At 34.5% G+C, this 19,178-nt stretch overlaps 1 protein-coding gene across 3 annotated transcripts; it reads right to left on the bottom strand.

Moving 5' to 3' along the window:
* Nucleotides 1-509: 509 nt before the first annotated feature.
* Nucleotides 510-18,716, bottom strand: LOC111797502 (Protein kinase superfamily protein). 3 transcript variants are annotated; one of them, XM_087124713.1, is made up of 21 exons: nucleotides 18,289-18,716; nucleotides 18,160-18,204; nucleotides 17,469-17,507; nucleotides 16,409-16,579; nucleotides 15,851-16,003; nucleotides 15,658-15,693; nucleotides 14,988-15,031; nucleotides 9,686-9,776; nucleotides 7,889-7,930; nucleotides 7,661-7,769; nucleotides 7,217-7,331; nucleotides 7,067-7,116; nucleotides 6,873-6,951; nucleotides 5,909-5,959; nucleotides 5,661-5,802; nucleotides 5,529-5,573; nucleotides 3,291-3,395; nucleotides 3,164-3,205; nucleotides 2,588-2,767; nucleotides 2,021-2,113; nucleotides 510-996 (listed from the first exon to the last, which is right to left on the bottom strand). In XM_087124713.1, the coding sequence occupies exons 1-21, from the start codon at nucleotides 18,649-18,651 to the stop codon at nucleotides 892-894; spliced, it is 2,100 nt and encodes a 699-aa protein (XP_086980839.1). In that variant the 5' UTR covers nucleotides 18,652-18,716; the 3' UTR covers nucleotides 510-891. The 3 variants fall into 3 exon arrangements, with proteins under 3 accessions (XP_086980839.1, XP_086980838.1, XP_086980840.1); XM_087124712.1 differs by having other exon boundaries at nucleotides 6,873-6,981; XM_087124714.1 differs by lacking the exon at nucleotides 17,469-17,507 and having other exon boundaries at nucleotides 6,873-6,981.
* Between the last annotated feature and the right edge of the window lie 462 nt (nucleotides 18,717-19,178).

The following is a 19,178-nucleotide window of genomic DNA, read 5'->3' on the forward strand; positions in this document are numbered from 1 at the left end:
GACTATAAGAGATACATCGTGGTTAACATAGTCTCATAATAGTCACAAGTAGTAACAATAGTCTCATAATAGTCACAAGTAGTTTAAGTTTTACATAGTTAGAAGAATGTGATTCTGAACTGTTAAATAAAGACAGTTTCCTTTTCTTTTGGACAGTTAAAAGTATTTTTAACTCATTAGCAATGTTATAAATGTTATGTCTAGGTGAAATGAAGATAAAACGACAGAAAATTGAGAAAATGAAAGTTATGAATAACGTGGAGTTCTAAAAAAAGTAAACACATTCTATATAATTTTCTCTAAATCTCGAACCTCTATTACCTGACCTGAACTTTACAGTCAAGTAAATTAATTAAATCCTGAACCTAAACAAAAATATGAGTTAATGAAATCCCGAACCTTGTAAACTCAGGTTTCACTATCTCTTTGATTGAACGAGGTAAATAGATGAAATAGCTCTTTTTTTGAACGAGGTAAAACGGGAATGAGCAACGACTGAGAAGATGAGGTAAACATAAATATAAACCATACTCTTACATATATGGATGTTACACACGAACATATAAAAATATGATGAAAATCATTGTTTTTTTTCCCAAGAGAAGGCTCTGGCTTAACACAAAAATAACATAGAAACATTTAATTTGTAATAGCCTGATTTTGAACGCCCAGTTTGCATCTTAATTCAAAATTTCATGTCAAAATATGCATGCTTTTGAATCATGAAGTCTCCTTCCACAATCTTCTTCAAAATGAATGGATCATTATCCTCCTGGACATGAGGAGAAGTAGAAACTGATTTTGCTATGAATCAAGACATTTTGAACATTATATTTTTTTTTTGTATATCATATCTCATTTTTGGTCCCGGACGCCAATTCAAATGGCTACTTAGCTCCACATCCTCCTAATGGTTCTTGCAGTAACACGGGAAATCAAACGCCTTGCGACCTCGACTGGAAGGTTAAGTATTTGTTGCTGTGATTCTGGTGGGAGCTGCAAGAAAGGCATCAAAGAGAAATCGTAAAAACATTGAATGACAGACGAATTAGAAAAAATAAAGCACTGAAGTACTAATTGTCTCAAAATGTCACAAGAAAAGAGAACAAACATCTACACAGTCATAAATTCTTTGAAAGTTGCCTCAAATTTAAATTTAATAGCCATTTCCAACTTCTTTATAGTCCAAAGAACACTAGGCCAAGCCAATATCATACACAAAATAACTCTTTTCTTCAAGTGCATTTAAGTGCTCGTATTATAACATCTTAAAAGTACACACCACATGATGTTGGACATGTTGGATGAAAGTCCCATATTGGCTAATTTAGGAAATGATCACGAGTTTATAATCAAGAAATACTCTCTACATTGGTATGAGCCCTTTTGAGGAAGTCCAAAGCAAAGCCATGAGAGCTTATGCTCAAAGTGGACAATATCATTGTGGAGAGTCGTGTTCATTTAACATGGTATCAGAGCCATGCCCTAACTTAGCCATGTCAATAGAATCCTCAAATGTTGAACAAAGGACTTCAAAAGAAAAGGAGTAGGCATCGTAAAAAATGACTAAGACTCCAAAAGAAAAGGAGTCGAGCCTCGATTAAGAGGAGGCATACTTTGTTTGAGGGGAGGTATTGGATAAAAGTCCCACATTGGCTAATTTAGGGAATGGTCATGGGTTTATAATCAAGGAATACTCTCTCCATTGGTATGAGGCCTTTTGGAGAAGCCCAAAGCAAAGTCATGAGAGCTTATGCTCAAAGTGGACAATATCATACCATTGTGGAGAGTTGTGTTCATTTAACCGGACAAACATTATAGAGCTAGAGAAGAGATTATAACAATAATATGTTGCATTTTTAACATGTAGCAAGCGATGAACAAACATGTGGACTAGTCATGATATCTATAGATGATATTTTGAAACATGATTAAATTTCCTAGAAATTTTTATGATCAATAAATAAATGTGAGGTTGTTACAGAAAACATATTGGCAAGTACATATATTAGATCTATACCTCAGGAATAACAGAAAGTACGAATAAAATTTCCTGTACATATGCTTCATCAAACCCCGTTATCTGATTCTTATTAGCTCTCTGCAAAGTTACCTATCATGGTGAAAAAGGCCAACAAGATAGCATAAGGTTCAAGAAACAACCCAATAGGTAGAGAAAAAAGAGACAACAATGTGCCATAATTAATTCAAAAACATTTTTTAGCTCTAATATAAAAACTTGAGAAAACTCATATCCATGATAGATTATGTGCTAGGGCATTGAGTATATAATATAGATTCTAATATATTCTCATTCAAAGCTGGAATTTCGGGTAACAAGTATATGCCAAATCTTATAGGTCATAAAAAATAGAGAATAAAATAGATTTCTTTTACTTGTTTCTATAAACCACAAAAACACTCCTTTTGTTGAAATGAGGTCATTTTTCCACCTCTTTTTGGACTAATATTCAGGAACTAAGAAGTGTATAAACCATAATTTTTCCAGTTTCTTTCATAAAAGGACCTAGTTTGGTCTATAAATTCTTAATTTCATTAGTAATGCTAGTAAGAGTAAAGGACCAACCTCATTAGAAAGATTTTCTTGAGATCCTGACAGCAAGAGTATAAGACGATTCAATGTTCTCAAGTTGTTCACATCTTCATTGGTCATCATCGATACAGAAATTGAGGAGCCAAAAGGTATCCTTGCAGCAGTTATAGAATTTATAGAATCCAATGTTGCTAATCCCAATGCATCCAAACCCTGACAATACCCACACACAAAAAGCAAAAAGAAAAACGAAGAGATAAAGGAAATATGGTATGCATCAAGAAAACTATACCGATTTATAATTAAATCATAGTACACAATATTCACGGGACTGCCTAGATAGGTTCCAATACCTCCACTAAAGAAACACAAAGATGTATAAAGTAAACCAAACTGTCAATTGTTCACGAAAATTAGTCATTGGAATTTGGCAACAATATTTGTACAAAAAGAATGAATATTTCTTAGAAATTCTAAGATGATTGATCAAAACATAAGTTTCAAGACATGAGAACATTTGAGTGGTAAAATAATACCTTTTCTTATAATAGACTATCAATCAAATTAAAATCATGTAAGGAGGGAAAAATGTATAGGCCAAAAATTTACCTTGGCTATTTCTTGGAGAAGTAAATCTCTCAGGAAGGAGCCCTGTATTATTAAATTAAAGTCACTAATCATAAAGGGATACTTTAGAGATGTTACTTAAAATGCAGACAAAAAAGCTAGTTCATACCTTATCAGACAATGCAAAGGAAAGAACTTCCTTGACTACTATTTTGGTATCCGAGTTCTCTACAACTTTTCTCACTGAGGACTTCTCGATTCTAGCACGAAGTGACTGCCAGAAGAACGATATCATTGTAATATATAAACACACATTAGAATGAAAATTATTATCAATCATGCAGAAGATGTTTACAAGCATGGATGAATTTAATGAGCAAGGGAGCAACACAACAAGTCCTTAAGGTGGATAATTCAAGTTCGGATGAATTTAATAAGCAATGGAGCAACACATCAAGTCCTTAAGGCGGATAATTCAAGTCCCCCAAATCAACAATTAAATCCCTTACTCCATTAGGAATCACGACTCTCTACAGTGGTATGATATTGTCCACTTTGAGCATAAGCCTTGATGGCTTTCAAAGGCTTCTCCAAAAGGCCTCATAATGTATTCCTTAATTATGAACCCACAATCATTCCCTAAATTAGCCAATGTGGGACTCTCTCCCAACAATCCTCCCCTCAAACAAAGTACACTATAGAGCCTCCCCCCTGAGACCTATAGAGCCCTCGAACAACCTCCCCTTAATTGAAGCTCGACTTCTTCTCTAGAGCCCTCGAACAAAGTACACACTTTGTTCGACACTTTATTCACTTTTGACAACACCTTTGAGGCTTAAAATTCTTTGTTCGACATTTGAGGATTTTATTGACATGACTAAGTTTAGGGCATGGCTCTGATACCATATTAGGAATCACAACTCTCCACAGTGGTATGATATTGTCCACTTTGAGCATAAGCTCCGATTGCTTTGCTTTGGGTTTCTCCAAAAGGCTTCATACCATCTTTACTTATAAATCCACGATCATTCCTAAATTAGCCAATGTGGGACTCTCTCCCAACAATCCTCACCATACTCAATAGATTGTTGACCAAAACACATCTGGTGAATCTTTGTCATAGACAATATTAGACCTTTTTGTGCCTGACTTGACATGCTTTGAGAATTATAACAATTACTCATCGTTCTTACATCTATAATCATGTACAAGAAAAAGCCATGAAACATTCTTGACATATTCTATGTCATCGACTATTTAACCTTCACGTTCAGAGTTTCTTGAATTAACCCAAATTCATTCTTCATAGAGTTCTGAAACTCCATCATTCCCTTTCCTGTCGCTTCCTAATTGACCAAGAATATAACTTACCAGACAAACCAAGTCATTTGAGGTCCTTGGACCCTCCCTCTTGAGATACAACTCGCATCCTAACTAAATACCAATATATCCATAATAACATTCGAATCATTTCAGTCCTTGGTTCCATACGATTAGTCATTTTCAATCACAACCTGCTCTATTACCAAAAATTGATAAGAACTAGAATTTACTACATATCACTAAAAATAGACAAGGAAAGATTTAGAGAGCTTCTCATTTCTTCAACGAAATAAAAACCTCTTCAAGTCTCCAAAAGTTTTACTTATACAATTCAATATCAAGAAAACTAAATAATGACTTAAATCAATTTTTCCTTGCACAATCAAACCTTCCGTTGGACGATTTATCAGTTCTTCACAATTTCTAGAGATATTAACACAATAATTAAAAAAAGACGAATCAAATATTTCGACTTCGATAGGAAGAAATCCACATTTATTTGAAAAACCTTCACTATAAACGTGTTCATAGTCAAAAAAATTCAAAGTTTTTGAAGAACATTATATAAATAAATATATAAGCTTCTTAATAAGTTTTTCTAATTTCATACCTTAGATATTATTTTAAGTTAATTAAAAAGTTTAAAATGTAAAAAACGAATAAAATGTTCCTTAAACAATAAAACACTAAAAGAGATTTTATAACATTGATAAAATTATCATGTAATAAAATTCAAAATTATCATGTAATAAAATTCACCAAAACTTTGAATTAAAATTAAATAGGAAATATAAAAACAATAAATTTTTAACAACACATGGCTCAAAAAGTGTAAAAGAAGTATTTTCGAAATCTAATTAAATAATAGGGTCAAGCTTTGTACGTTGTTAAAAAAAAGAAAGTGATTAAAGAAGATAGCATTATTCCAACAAGGGTCTCAAAAGGAGAACTTGAGTTTAAATACCCTTTCCCAAATTTAAAATACATAAGTGAATAAATTAACTTTATTAAACAATTGAAGCTTAATTTGAAAGTACAAAGCATTTTGATCCATATATTGATACAATAAAATAGAAAATCTCACCTCCGTGATCAGAGACTCCAAACGATCAATTCTGAAAACTCCTTCCTATCAAGAAAATATAATGTTATATTTAAGAAGGGACTAAAAAATTCAATGAACTAATCTTTATTTAAAAAGCAAAAAATGTTTCACTTCATAAAGCAGGGATGTCAAGGAGGATTTGAGCTTGGGCGAATTGTCGGTGAGTACTTTTCTAGCAATCCATGGATATGTACTGCCTAAAACTTTGTAATTTGGGTCAAAACTGACAGCAATTCCCTCCAATACTGCAAGGCTAAATCCATCATCGAAGTAAACCAATGATTTTATCACCTCGTTGATAGCATAAAACTACTAGTTTTTACCATGCAAAGTACATAACTCACAAAGAGTATGACTACCTTCTAATAACGAGAGAAAAATATGAAGGTATCCGGAATTTGAATTTATACCTGCAGGAAAATTTAAAAGAATATCAATGGGAATCCAAAAGTAAGCTAAATTTTAAATTTTTTATGTGAAAAGGAAAATATTACTCTTTTAGCCCAGTGAAAATATTACAACATGACAAATTTAAACTTCTATTAATACTCTGCTTTGACAACAAGCCCACATCCAACCACCATTGCCCTTGGGTACCAACGATATCCTTAGAAAAAAGTAGCAATAGTTGAGGATTTAGGTGATTGAAGGGTAGAAAACAAGCTAAGATGGCTTGCCATGTGATCTCTATGTTGACGTTTGTCTAGTCTAATCATCAAGATGGCTCTAAGGTTGAATGCACCACCTAATCATTGAAGCAAAGCATGAATAGATTGCACACAGGCATGCATAGAAGGCGCGCACACACTCATGAGACCTCCAAAGGAGTTGCACAGCGTGTGGACGCTAGCCTCGGCCTAAGTAGGCAGCATTTGCATGTGTCTGCCCATGCCAACCAACTCCATCCCTCGACCAACATGTATGCATCCACCCCTTGCTGGGTTGCATCCACACACCAATCAACCACCCAAATGCCTCACCTACCAGTCCCTGAGCCCTACCAACGCACTACATGCACCAAGCTGAACATAATCTCTACATATCTCCGAAGACTTCTTTTACATGTACTTTTATGTTTTTTTAGAATTGAACTCCTTTTTAGACCTTATCCCCCATCCTTGGTGTTAGCCAAACTTATGTCTTCTATTAGTTTTAAGCTTTCTTTGTTCAGACTTAACTTTCTCACTCAACTTAAATTGATTAAAATTTCTTAAGTTTAGTGAGCGAGTTAACTTTTCTTCACTTTGTAACCTAGACTTGAAAATACAAAGAATAATGAAACTAAGATTGTGATTGGATGGTAAGCGTCGAGAAATACGGTACATTGTGGTTCCTAGGTTTCCGAGAAGGTCTCCGAAGCTAATACTTCTTACTCCTTTAGAAACAGCATTTTGGAAGACAGCTGCAGCCAATATATACGTGAGATTAATACCTAATCCATGAAACCCCTTTAGAAAATTACCATAAAACTCAAGAAAGCAGTTTATTGATCCACGAAATTTTTAGATACAAAAAACCTGTTAATGCCTGTGTGACCGCTTGTCTATCTGCCGTTGGTGGAAGAAGCCTATAGAGACAAGAAAAAAGTCACCCCAAAAGGTTAAGTATCGGATGAATCATCTATAACAGGAAACAAGTAGAGGGAAAAGAGGGAAAAGCAACAATACCCAAGGGTGACAAAATCCTTGGCTAATGCATCAAAATCACGGTTTACAAGATGGAGACAAGCTTCAATAAATCCATCGCGAAGCTCTTGTTTAAATTCGCCCATCATACCAAAATCTGACAATAAAGCAGGTGCATAAATATTAGCTCATCAAGATATCAAGATATATGGTCTTATCATTGTATGTAAAAAAAAAATTAAACATGAGAAAAAAGTTTGACATTGGTATCTGGTTCAAGTCTGAAACAAAAAGTTTGACAACAATCATAAAACTGTTTTTGGTTCGCATAATATGAAATTTCACAATATAACAATGGCTTTATATTTTTAAATTATTTTAAAGTAATACACCTTATTATAACTTCTAACAGTGAAGGGGCAAAAACTTAAGACGTACAATCAAGCTCACTAAAAGTAGAAAAGATGATATAGTTACGGATAATACCTAAATAAGCTAATTTTCCATCAGAGGTGCGAAGAAGATTTCCCGGGTGAGGATCTGCATGATAGAATCCATATTCTAGAAGTTGATTGAAGGAGCAATATACCCCAACCTGATTGGGACTAGGAAAGAGATTCTATTTAGAGATTACAAAAGGAAACGCTACACGAGAAGATTACTTGAGAAACATATAATCTATTTGTAGAATCTCAATTAAGTCTTGAAAATGACCTCGACCAAATAAAGATCCTTCATTTCTGTTAACTTCTGGCCCTACATAAATAATATGGAAGATAAGTAAGCAAAGATCCTATTAAACACTCAAAAAAGAATTATATTCATAAACTAATAGATTCATGTTACAATGTGAAATGAAAATTGTTGAAAATTGTTTTTATTAAAAGAGAAAAAAGTAACTGGCCCTAGCACAATAGTCTCTCAACTTGATTGCTTTCCTTCTCACAAAATTTAGTAAGGTTAAACTTACAAGTTGCAAGGATACCGCAATAGTCAAAATGAGAGTTTTGAGTTTTTATTCATGAAAAGGTTGTTGATAACAATGTGTCTTCGTAAACTAACTAAAACAAACTCCTCATGCCCTTTACACAAACTAACTAAAACAAAATCATAGGCATAAAAGCCTCCAATCTTTATATTGAAAGAGTTATTAGAAAACCTTCTTTAGTGTAAGCACCAGAGATCTTTTAGCAAAATCTCATCTTTCAAATCAATCAACCATTGATCCTTCTGTGAAAAATCTTTAGTTTCCTTCTAACCAAATACATAAAAGAATAGCAAAACTAAAGAAACCCAAACAAAACTGAACTTACAAAAAACAAAAAGGCATCACAACCAAAGAAAAAGAGGTCTAAAAGAAATAAAAAATTTAGGAAAGAAAACCAAAAAGAGTAGCAAAAGACCAAACCAATTCTAAAACTTTTCAATACCTCAAAAATTTTCTCTATCCCTTTCAAGTCTTAGCATGAATGTTCCATAAAACAACCCAAAGATCTCGACCCATTAGCTCAAAATGGTTGAGTGAAACAAAGATTCCTCCTTCGTTTTTCAAACAAGTTCTTGTTTCAAACAAACCATACATACACCAAATGGCTTGTAAAGCGCATATCTCAAGGAAATGCACGAGACTCCAACCTCACCATGAATTTTGATTCTCATAAACATGTTATACCCCCCCCCCCCCCCCTACACACACATCATTATGGAATCTAGCCTACTTCAACACCCTATTTGAAAATCAGATTTTTCTAAACAAAGTTTCTCTAATAGTTTTTTTCTAATTTAATCATTTGATATAAATAAAAATTTCAATCAGAATTAAATATATATATAATTTTAGATTAAGAATTGAAAATTTTGTAAAAAGAGAAAACCTTTTTTATTGAGAGATTAAAAGAGTAATTATTGCTCAAAAGGGTACAAATTTAAAAAGAGTGAGAGAAAAAAGTAAAGAGAAATTATTCAAACAAACCACAATCGGTAGCAAATAATAGACTTAAAAATTTAACAAAGAAACTAATACAGAATCAAAAGAATTAATGTTGAATTGCCAAAAAAAAATTGGAATAGACTTCTAAAAGCTCCATCAAGCATTAGCAAAGAGTCTCAAACTTCCTTTTAAGGAAATTGATTTCATAAAGAAGCTTCTCCTTCAAAGTTCTTTTCAATTCCTTATTCAAGCAAAAAAATTAGCACTAGATACTAGATTTAACTCCATAAGAAAGGTTGAAAATAAATCTCAAAGAAAGCCTCGAAAGATAAAATTCACGCATCTTCAAAAGGAATAAATAGAGGAAAAAGCCAAAAACTTCTTGAACTTCCAAAAAACAAATCAGTTTTTTCCAAAAATGATAACCAATAAATAAAATCATTAAAAATAAAGAAATTGGACAAGGTTGGCATAAAAAATTCCTATCCAACGATAATTTTGTCATCTTCAATCTTATCGATTTGTCGATCAATAGTAACTTTACCCATTACTATCTCAAAGGATGAGTCAAGCAATAGTACCTTTACCCATTCCATAATAAGGACCCTACGAGTTGTGTGCTCGATGAACATTTGAGGAACCAACACATCTTGCAAATTTCCATACAATTCTCTGCTCGATCAATTGTAGAATAGCAGAACTCAGCAATATGTATGATTTTAGGATGAAATAAATTATCAACATGTGTTGGTTATAAATATGCTATTTATGTGTAATTGTTAATGATTTTATTTTATTCTAACTCCCATTATTTCTTTGTATGTATTGTGTCTTTCTTCTATGTAATAAGAATATGTATCTTAGTATTAAATTATGTGTAATTGTGTCTTTCTTCCATAAAAATTAAGAATGTAATTTTGCATCTTAAGCCCGTCATAAACATTTTGCCCCAAGACACGTTTATAAAGAAGGATGCTGTCAAGCTAAGATATCTACTTGTCACATAATTTACGGGATAAACAAATTGTTAATATCACTATCCCCTAAACTAGCTTGCCATTATTAAAAATGAGCTTCATGGTGATCTTCAAAAAGAAGTCTATAATAAGAAGCAATATGGATGATTAAAGCAATGTCCACGTGGATGGTTGAAAAAATTTAGTCACGTGATTGAAAACTTTGGTATGAGGAAAACACCCTAGATCATCCTATCTATTTATAAACAATATGAGAGTGGTTTTGTTGTGCGCCGAAAGCGGAACAAATGTACTCACAACACTAATGAACGGAATTACACAAGAGACACCAAGATATTTACGTGGTTCGGAGAGAAGAAGTTCCCCTACATCCACGGGTAGCAACCAATCATTAAAAACAAAGTGTTACAAGTGAATACCTCACTATCACAGTACAAAGACTCTCACCAATGTGACACTCAACAAATACAATGTGACACCCAAAACTCTCTCAAATCCCGATATATAACTAAACCCTGGTATGACTAAATCTAATTCAAATAACCAAATCAAATCTAATCCAAATAACCAAATCAAATCAAATCCAAAAACCAAATCAAATCTAACTTATGACAATTTACAACAATCTCCACCTTGTCATAATATCTCCAAGTTGATATCTAAGTTGGTTGCTACCACCTCAAGCCTCAATACGTATGTTGGGAACTCCATCAATCATAGAGAAAGCATATGCAGTATTATCAAACCTTACAGGTTTTCGAATTACCCTTCGTGGTCTATTCTTGGCGATAGACTCAGGTTTCTCCACTTTTTCATTTACAAGGCTTTGCTCCTCCTGTTCTAAGATATCAGAGTTATTATCTACCTGATCAATAGGTTCTTCAGTAAGAGCAACCATATCAGGAGAGAACACCACCTTCTCCACTTGCTTCAATGCCTCGTCATTATTTTCAATTTTCATCAAAAACATTCCAGAATCATCGAATGTCACATCTCGACTATTAACAATCTTACTTGTTTCTGGACACCATAACCTATAGCCCTTCACGCCTTTGCTAAAGCCCATAAACTTGGTTTTTTTTTTTTTTTTTTGCTCTAGGATCCAGCTTTGAGTCTATCACTTGATAATAAGCAGGACACCCAAATACATGCAATTTATCATAATCACTAACAGGAGTACCTGACCATATCTCAAGCGGAGTTTTCCCACCATTTCCAGAAACAGGTAAACGATTCACCAAGTGAACTGCATAACTGAGAGCCTCAGCCCAAAATGCCTTACTCAATTCTGCTTGAGACAATATCCATCGAACCTTCTCTATTAATGTCTAGTTCATTCTCTCAGCAACTCCATTTTGTTGTGGCTTACTAGGAACAATGAAGTGTCGAACGATCCCTTCATCTCGGCATACTTTAAGAAATGGATCATAAGTATATTCTCCACCGTTGTCTGATCTCAACTTTTTTATTTTCCTGTCCGTCTGATTCTCTACCATTTTCTTCCACTCTAGGAAGATTTGGAGAACCTCGTTTTTGTGCCTCATGGGATACATCCAAACTCTCCTCGACTAGTCATCAATAAAGGTGACAAACCACCTCTTTCCTCCCAATGAGACATTCTTCGTGGGGCCCCATACATCAGTGTGAACATAATCCAAAATGCCCTTTGTTTGATGTATAGCTGTACAAAACTTCATATTTTTTTGTTTACCAAATATACAATGTTCACAGAAATCAATTTTACTTGTTGTGGCACCCTTAAGAACTCCTTGGTTCACCATGTCTGAAGCCCCTTCTCACCAGCATGCCCAAGTCTCATGTGTCATAATTTCGATACGTCTTGTTCTTTCGAACTTGCCACAGCAGCATGCTCAATTATTATGGTTTCGTTGAGGTAGTATATGTTACCTCTTCTAGTTCCTTTAATTGCCACCAAAGCTCCACGAGCTACTTTCAAATTCCTTCCTTCCAAAATGATGCGATAACCACTCGCATCCAAAACGCCAAGGGAAATCAAATTTTTCTTCAAGTTAGGGACATACCTCACATCATTGAGTTTTCGTATTACCCCGTCAAACATCTTGATTTGTACTGAGCCAATTCCCGTCATCTTGCAAGTACTATCATTTCCCATATAGACAACTCCACCATTGAACTCTTTGAAATCCAAAAACATCTCTCTGTTGGAACACATATGATAGGAGCACCCAGAATCAAGAATCCATTCACTGGTTTGGCTAACTGATAAGGAGATCGTCAAGGCATTATCTGTATCAGTGTCGTCATCTCTAACCACATTGGACTTCGACCCCTTCTCTTTTAAGATCGGGCAATCTTTCTTCCAATGGTCTTTCTGTCGACAATATGCACACTCATTTTTATCAAGTTTTCTCCAATTACCATATCTACCTCTCGAATTTGATCGGGACTCTCCACATTCGCTCCTTTTCCAAGTAGAAGTCCTTTCACGAGCAGTGAGAACATTTGAGCTAGAATCTTGATATGCCTCATTTTCCTTCTTTCGCACCTCATTATTCATCAAGGCATTTGAAACATCTTCAAAATCAATATCATAGGCTCCATGCAGTAGAGTGGTTACTAAAAACTCATAGGACTCCGGCAAAGAATTTAATAACAACAACGCCTTGTCTTCATCATCAATCTTAACATCAAGATTGAACAAATCAGTGATGATTTTGTTAAAATCATCCAAATGCTCAGCCATTGAGATACCTTTCTTGTAGTCAAAACGGAAGAGTTTCTTCTTCAAATAGAGTTTATTTTCCACACTCTTTTGCATATATTTCGCCTCAAGCTTGTCCCATAGTTCTTTTGCCATGGTCTCCTTCATAAATGGATATTTCTGATCCTTGCCAAGATAGGATCGAATAATTCCGCAAGCTTGCCGATTTAATTTCGTCCATTCTGCTTCTGTCATGTCTTCAGGCATCACCTCTTGGAGAGAAGCATCAAGATCTTGCATGACCAGTAAATCGCTAACTTCGCCTCGCCAAACACCAAAATTATTGGTTCCATCAAATTTCTCTACTTCAAGATTAGAACTCAAAAATCTCGATCCACGCCGTGATTTAATTCCAGATGATTCTACCATTTTCAAGAAAATAAGCACGATTGTGAGCACGTCTAGTGGTCGATGAGGCCAAAACTTTCACAATACCCCAAATACCACAATCAGGCTCTAATACCACTTGTTGTGCGCCGAAAGCGGAACAAATGTACTCACAACACTAATGAACAGAATTACACAAGAGACACCAAGATATTTACGTGGTTCGGAGAGAAGAAGTTCCCCTACATCCACGGGTAGCAACCAATCACTAAAAACAAAGTGTTACAAGTGAATACCTCACTATCACACTACAAAGACTCTCACCAATGTGTCACTCAACAAATACAATGTGACACCCAAAACTCTCTCAAATCCCGATATCAAATCCCGATATATAACTAAACCCTGGTATGACTAAATCTAATTCAAATAACCAAATCAAATCAAAACTTATGACAATTTACAACAGGTTTCACATCCTATTACTTTTATATGTTGATGATATTGTTCTTACAAGTGATGATATATTAGTATTATCTCATTATTGATATTTTGATGGTATTATCAAATCATTCTGTTTTTTATAAACGGTATGAGAACTGTGTCATCTTATTAGTTGTATACGTTATAGATGATAATGTTATTACAAGTGATGACACATAAGACATCAAATCACTTATGACTTAACACATTTCTCCTTAGTCAATTCCATAAAAAAATTAAAAAAAAATAAATAAATAAATAAAAAAGTTGGAATTGTTGACAAAGTTCCTGGGAATTGGGGTAATAAGAAGCAAGGGAATTTTGTTACCACATAAAATATATACTTGACTCGTTGACTGAAACAGGAAAGTTCAAGGCTAAGCTATGTAAGTACCACAATGGTAACTAATTTAGAACTCCTAAAGGAGGAGACATTCCTGAAAGATCTTGAAAAACATAGGAGGCTCGTGGGGAAAACTTGAATATCTTACAGTGACTCAACCATAGCTTCTTGAGTGAGTATTATGAGCTAGTATACGACTGCTCCTACAGTTGCCTATTAGGCTGGACTGGAACAGATTATGTGCTTTTTAAAGGTTGCTCATGGGCGTGGTTTTGGGCATGATTTAATACTATGGATATGGTGGTAATTTAATTTTCTGCAAGAGTAAAAAATTAAATGTAGTGTCACATTCAAAGTTGAATAAAAATATAGAGCAACATAGTATGTGTGTAAATAGTGTGAATATATCAACTTCTTATTGAGTGGAGATGTGATATCATAACACCGATTAAATTGAGTTGTGATAATCAAGTACTTCTTGATATTGCATCTACTCTAGTGTTCGTGAGAAAATTAAACAATTGAGGTTGAATCTACTTTGTCTGTGACAAAATACAGCAAGGTTTGGTATGATTAATATATATACTCCCAACTTAAGGGAAAGTCTTATAGTGCTTATTACTTTCTTTTACTTGGGTTGAACTCTTGTTTGTAAGTATCTTTAGTTAAAGAAAAATTACTTTTTACTCGTACTCTCATGACCCAAAAAGAGTACTCAAACTATACTACCTTAAGAAAATCCACAAGTGTCCCCCGTTAATTATATCTAAAAAAATCCGTAAGTGTCCCCCGTTAATCATATCTAAGAAAATCCATAACTGTCCCCCATTAATCATATCTTTTGTGTCCATTTTTTTATGGGAAATGACATTGGATTGATCAAGCTACAGTCATATAGTCCTTTACTTTTCAGACAAACGTAAAAAAAAAATAAAAAATAAAAAAACCCTGCAACAAGTCTCTTCCCCATAATGGAAAAAAAAAATCCAATATATAGAACTTGATCTTACCTGAACTTAAGACCGTTTTTTGCTTCTCTCCTGTAATCCATCTCCTGCATTCAATGTGATTTACGATTTACCTGTATTCAATCTTAACTTGAGAACAATCATCCAAAAAACTTCAAACGGAAAATGTAAAAACTAGCATGATTGGATGAGGTATAATAATTTGTAAAGGACAAATCTTCTTTGGTTATTTTGATGGGTATTCTCAAAAAATATAATCACAAGATTTCAAAGAATTATGTACGTCACATGACATGGTTAAGGGGAAAGATCATGGAAGCTAAGCTATAAGTGTATATTCTCGTCTATGTAGTTCCCTAGTAAGGATATCCTCCCTCACATCAAAGCAAGGAGTACCAAATCATTTAAGAGAAAACTGTTAATTTCACAAGAACTTCATAATTATTTTCAATTGTACTGATGTTGTGGTTCCCCATCTTTTTTTTTTTTTTTTTTTTTTAAGATAAAGTTATTCATCCACGTTATCTATCCCTTATCTTTTGTGCAATACTATAGAAACTCGTTCTTTAGAAGTATAATTTAAAATTAGCTTCGTTCAAGATTTGGAATAGAATACATACATTTAAAAGACTCGTTGTCTGTTTCTAGAAGATGTGCCATTTAAATTAATTTAAAATTAGTTTGAGTTCAAAATTTTGAATGGAATATATACCTTGAAAAGACTTGTTGCCCATTCATCAACAACTGCCTGCACATTAGAAGTAGTAGATAAATTATATGGGACAAGATTGTGTGTTAGTCGTTAAAGAAATTGAGGGAAGGGTCATTTACATACACAGTCAAAAAACCAAAAGAATTATTTCACTTTGCGTGTTCTTTACATTGATGTGTATAGGTTACCATACCTCCAGATCAGTATTTAACTTAGCAACCTTGCGAAATACAGCTGCTAAATACCGCAAGATCAAGATATCCAGAGCTATAGCAGCCTGAACTCCAGGCCTTTGAACTTTGACAGCAACAACTTGTCCATTGCGTCGGAGCCTTGCTTGATAAACCTATATTTTAGAAAAGAAAATCCAATTTACTTGTCTAGTAAGACAAAGCAAACTATGAGTAGTTATTTTCTTGAGGCTACATAATCTTTAGCCTTTTGGTGATACTTCTTTACAGTCCCCTTTGTGTTTCTTTGTGTGTGTGTGTTTTTTTTTTTGCATCTTAACTTGCAAGAAGCATTCTACCCCTTAATAGTTTATTCTTTGTTAGTGAGAGTTTCCATGAGAAAGACAAGAGAGAGAAAATTCATGTGATGAACCATCTTCTCTCTTTTGTAGTTCAGTTGATTAAATAAAATTGACATAGTTCAGTTTATGCACTATTTTTATACCTGATCATATCGAACTATTACTTAGACCTCACGCATTTTACCTAAAAACAACACAACAATGCTGATAGATAAAAACCTGTCCAAGAGATGCTGCAGCAGTCGGCTGTGGTGATATCTCAGAGAAAAGCTCGTCCAGAGGTATATTCAGTTCTCGTTCTATCGTATTAAAAGCCAGTTCAGATGAGAACGGAGCTATTTGGTCTTGTAAAAATGAAAGCTCATCCAAATAAGAAGGTGGTATCAAATCCTGCAAAGTACATTAAATAAAATATCACCAAAAATCTCAGATATTTAAGTGGCAAATGTTTGCATGTAATTGCTTCTATTGTGGTTGAAAGGAGTTGGGTTGATAATAGGTACTTTAGCATTTGATTTGAAGGTGTGTTCATTGTTCAGATGTGAAGAACAAGTTGATTATTCCTCTCTCGTTATCACATTTGCATGGTTTGACCACCTTCTAGTTGGTACCATAGATTGCATTGTTTGACCACCTTCTATAGGAAGAAAGTTGATTCAAGTCCATATGGGTTTCTTCAAAAAAAAGATTGATATATAAAAGACTTCCTCAAGAATTATGATGAGAGCTCTCACGTTTTAAAGGATTTAGCTATGTCTTTGAAAAACAAAACCTTCTTCTTTCAGTTGTAATGTGGGGGATACATGAAAGAAGAACAAAAATCTTTAAATCTCTCCTTCCAAATCTCCCTCCTCAAGCTTCCTTATGTGCTTATTGAGATCAAACCTTAGGCCTATAGCAATAACAAAATTTAGATGAACCATTTGGACATTTTAAAGAGAGAACATAGTTTAGTAGCTACACAGTCTAACCAAATTTCCATGGTAAAGCTAACCAAGCTAATAAAATTATAAAAAAATTCCTAGTCAAATGAATTTGAATCAGAAAATTATGTATGCTGCAAGATAAACATATTTTTAAATGCCAACGACCCATTTCACCATTCACTCAAATGTTCAAGGTTTCTTCCTACAGTGATTATCAAAAGGCATATGCAATGAAAGAACTACAAGACATGGAATAATTCAATCAAATTAAAACAAAATGTCGAATATGATTAACAAGTTATATTGCCATTCACTTTCTTGGCAAATTTGAAGAAATAAATTATAAAACTTACGGGTCGAGATGAGATAGCCTGAGCAATTTTGATGTATGCCTACAAGACAATCATAACGAAGTAAAGCCATGATACAAGTAGACAATAATATAGGTGAAAAGATTTCTTTCCAACAAGTAAGATATGAAATTTATTTCAGAAGGGAAAACTGTAGAAGCTGGGCTTAACTCAATTAGTTTTACTGGATTACATATTTTCAATCTTGAATTAAATGGACATTCTGTCGGTAAATACATAGAACTTGCACTTTCAAAGAGAACGGATAGAAGTATTTTGAGCTTTTTATACTTGATTCTCTACCCCAAAGCCTGCTCAGAGACACCAAACGTAGAAGCTGGAAGGATTTAAAAAAATATATATTTATTTTCCACTTCTAAATTTGTTGGAAGCTGGTTTCAGTCTCCAAGTAGGCACCCATTCAAACTGTAGAATGTATTCTGAAGGATCTTAGGCAATGATCATATAGTTCCTAATGCTCTTTTGTGTCTAGAAGCGTTTTCATGCTAATGGATGTCCTTGAAAGAGTTTGTGAGCTTTTATTTTAAGATTCTTTAATTAAGCTCCCATTTCCTGCACAAGCTTTACAGGATGGTAACTATGTTGAATTGGTTGCTATTATAATCTCCTTCTTTCTATGCTGGACTAAGCAACAAATATGCAGTATAAATCAGGGAAAGTGGGATGCATATACCGGACCAAGCTCCACCAATATATTCCTAAGTTCTGCAGCTCTGACCTGCAAAGAACTCATGCAAATCACAAACCAAAATTCATGTCGAATGGAAGCGACCTCCAAGGAAAAAGGAAATTAAGCCCTCACCTCGAACATGAGGTCCGACCTTTCCCTCAAATCATCAATGAATCGAAGAGCTAGCCATCGGCCAAAAGTGGAGGCGACCTGAAGAAGTCTCCGAAGAACAAGGAGCGGCTTCCTCCGATAAATAGCGGCAATCTTGGAGACGCTGTAATCTTCCAAGGACTCAGCCTCCCGTGCGGTTAGACGGAAGAGGTAACCAGAGTTCTGAGTGAAGGAATCGAGGGCGGTGGTTGGATTGAGAGCATATGGGCGGAAATGGAAGATCCGGCGGGGAGGGGGGTGAAATTGAAGCAGAGGACGGGGGCTGGATTCAAGAATGGAAAAACACGAGGAAGAAGATGAAGGCAGAGAAGGAAGAAGCAACATTGTTGCGGGAAATGGAGAGGGATTCTACAGGCTAAAGAACCGATAATGCAACGGCTATTTTATCTCCACACAAAATCTAATAAATAAATAAATATATATATATATATATATATTTTTTTTTTTTTTTTTGTCAGATCTCTCTTGGGCTGTTATTTTCGGCCCATAATGTTTGGGCTTTCTACTTGGGCCATTCATTTTCGGCTATATCCCAGCTTGGGCTTCAATGTCCAAATTTTGGTTTTATTATCGGCCCAGTTTTCTCCTACTATAATCCAAGCTTTGGCGATCCATCTTTGTTGAATGTACGAATTTAACCTTCACTTTCACGATATTCCAAGAGGAAGTTCCTTCTCGGTTTCGCATGCCAATTGGCAGCTGCTTTATTTCGTATCATCCCACCCAGACCTATACGCTATTTCACCAACGATCATCTAATTCCTAAAAAAGGTAGACCCACGGTTGTTCTGGCACATACCTTAAGAACCTGACCATGCACCGAAATAGGATGACCTAACAATAAGGTCAGG

The sequence above is a fragment of the Cucurbita pepo genome, chromosome 6 (assembly GCF_057944985.1).
Source record: "Cucurbita pepo subsp. pepo isolate OVF chromosome 6, ASM5794498v1, whole genome shotgun sequence".
In the NCBI taxonomy this organism is placed as follows: Eukaryota; Viridiplantae; Streptophyta; class Magnoliopsida; order Cucurbitales; family Cucurbitaceae; genus Cucurbita; species Cucurbita pepo.

Bases quoted from the DNA above. Each gene is read 5' to 3' on its own strand.
- LOC111797502 (XM_087124712.1), bottom strand. From the start codon at position 18,651: ATGTTGCTTCTTCCTTCTCTGCCTTCATCTTCTTCCTCGTGTTTTTCC. The intron at 5,960-6,872 runs GTACCGTATTTC...ATTTTCCTGCAG, and splicing joins GGAAACCTAGGAACCACAAT to GTATAAATTCAAATTCCGGA. The intron at 997-2,020 runs GTATAGATCTAA...CCTTTCTTGCAG, and splicing joins TACTTTCTGTTATTCCTGAG to CTCCCACCAGAATCACAGCA.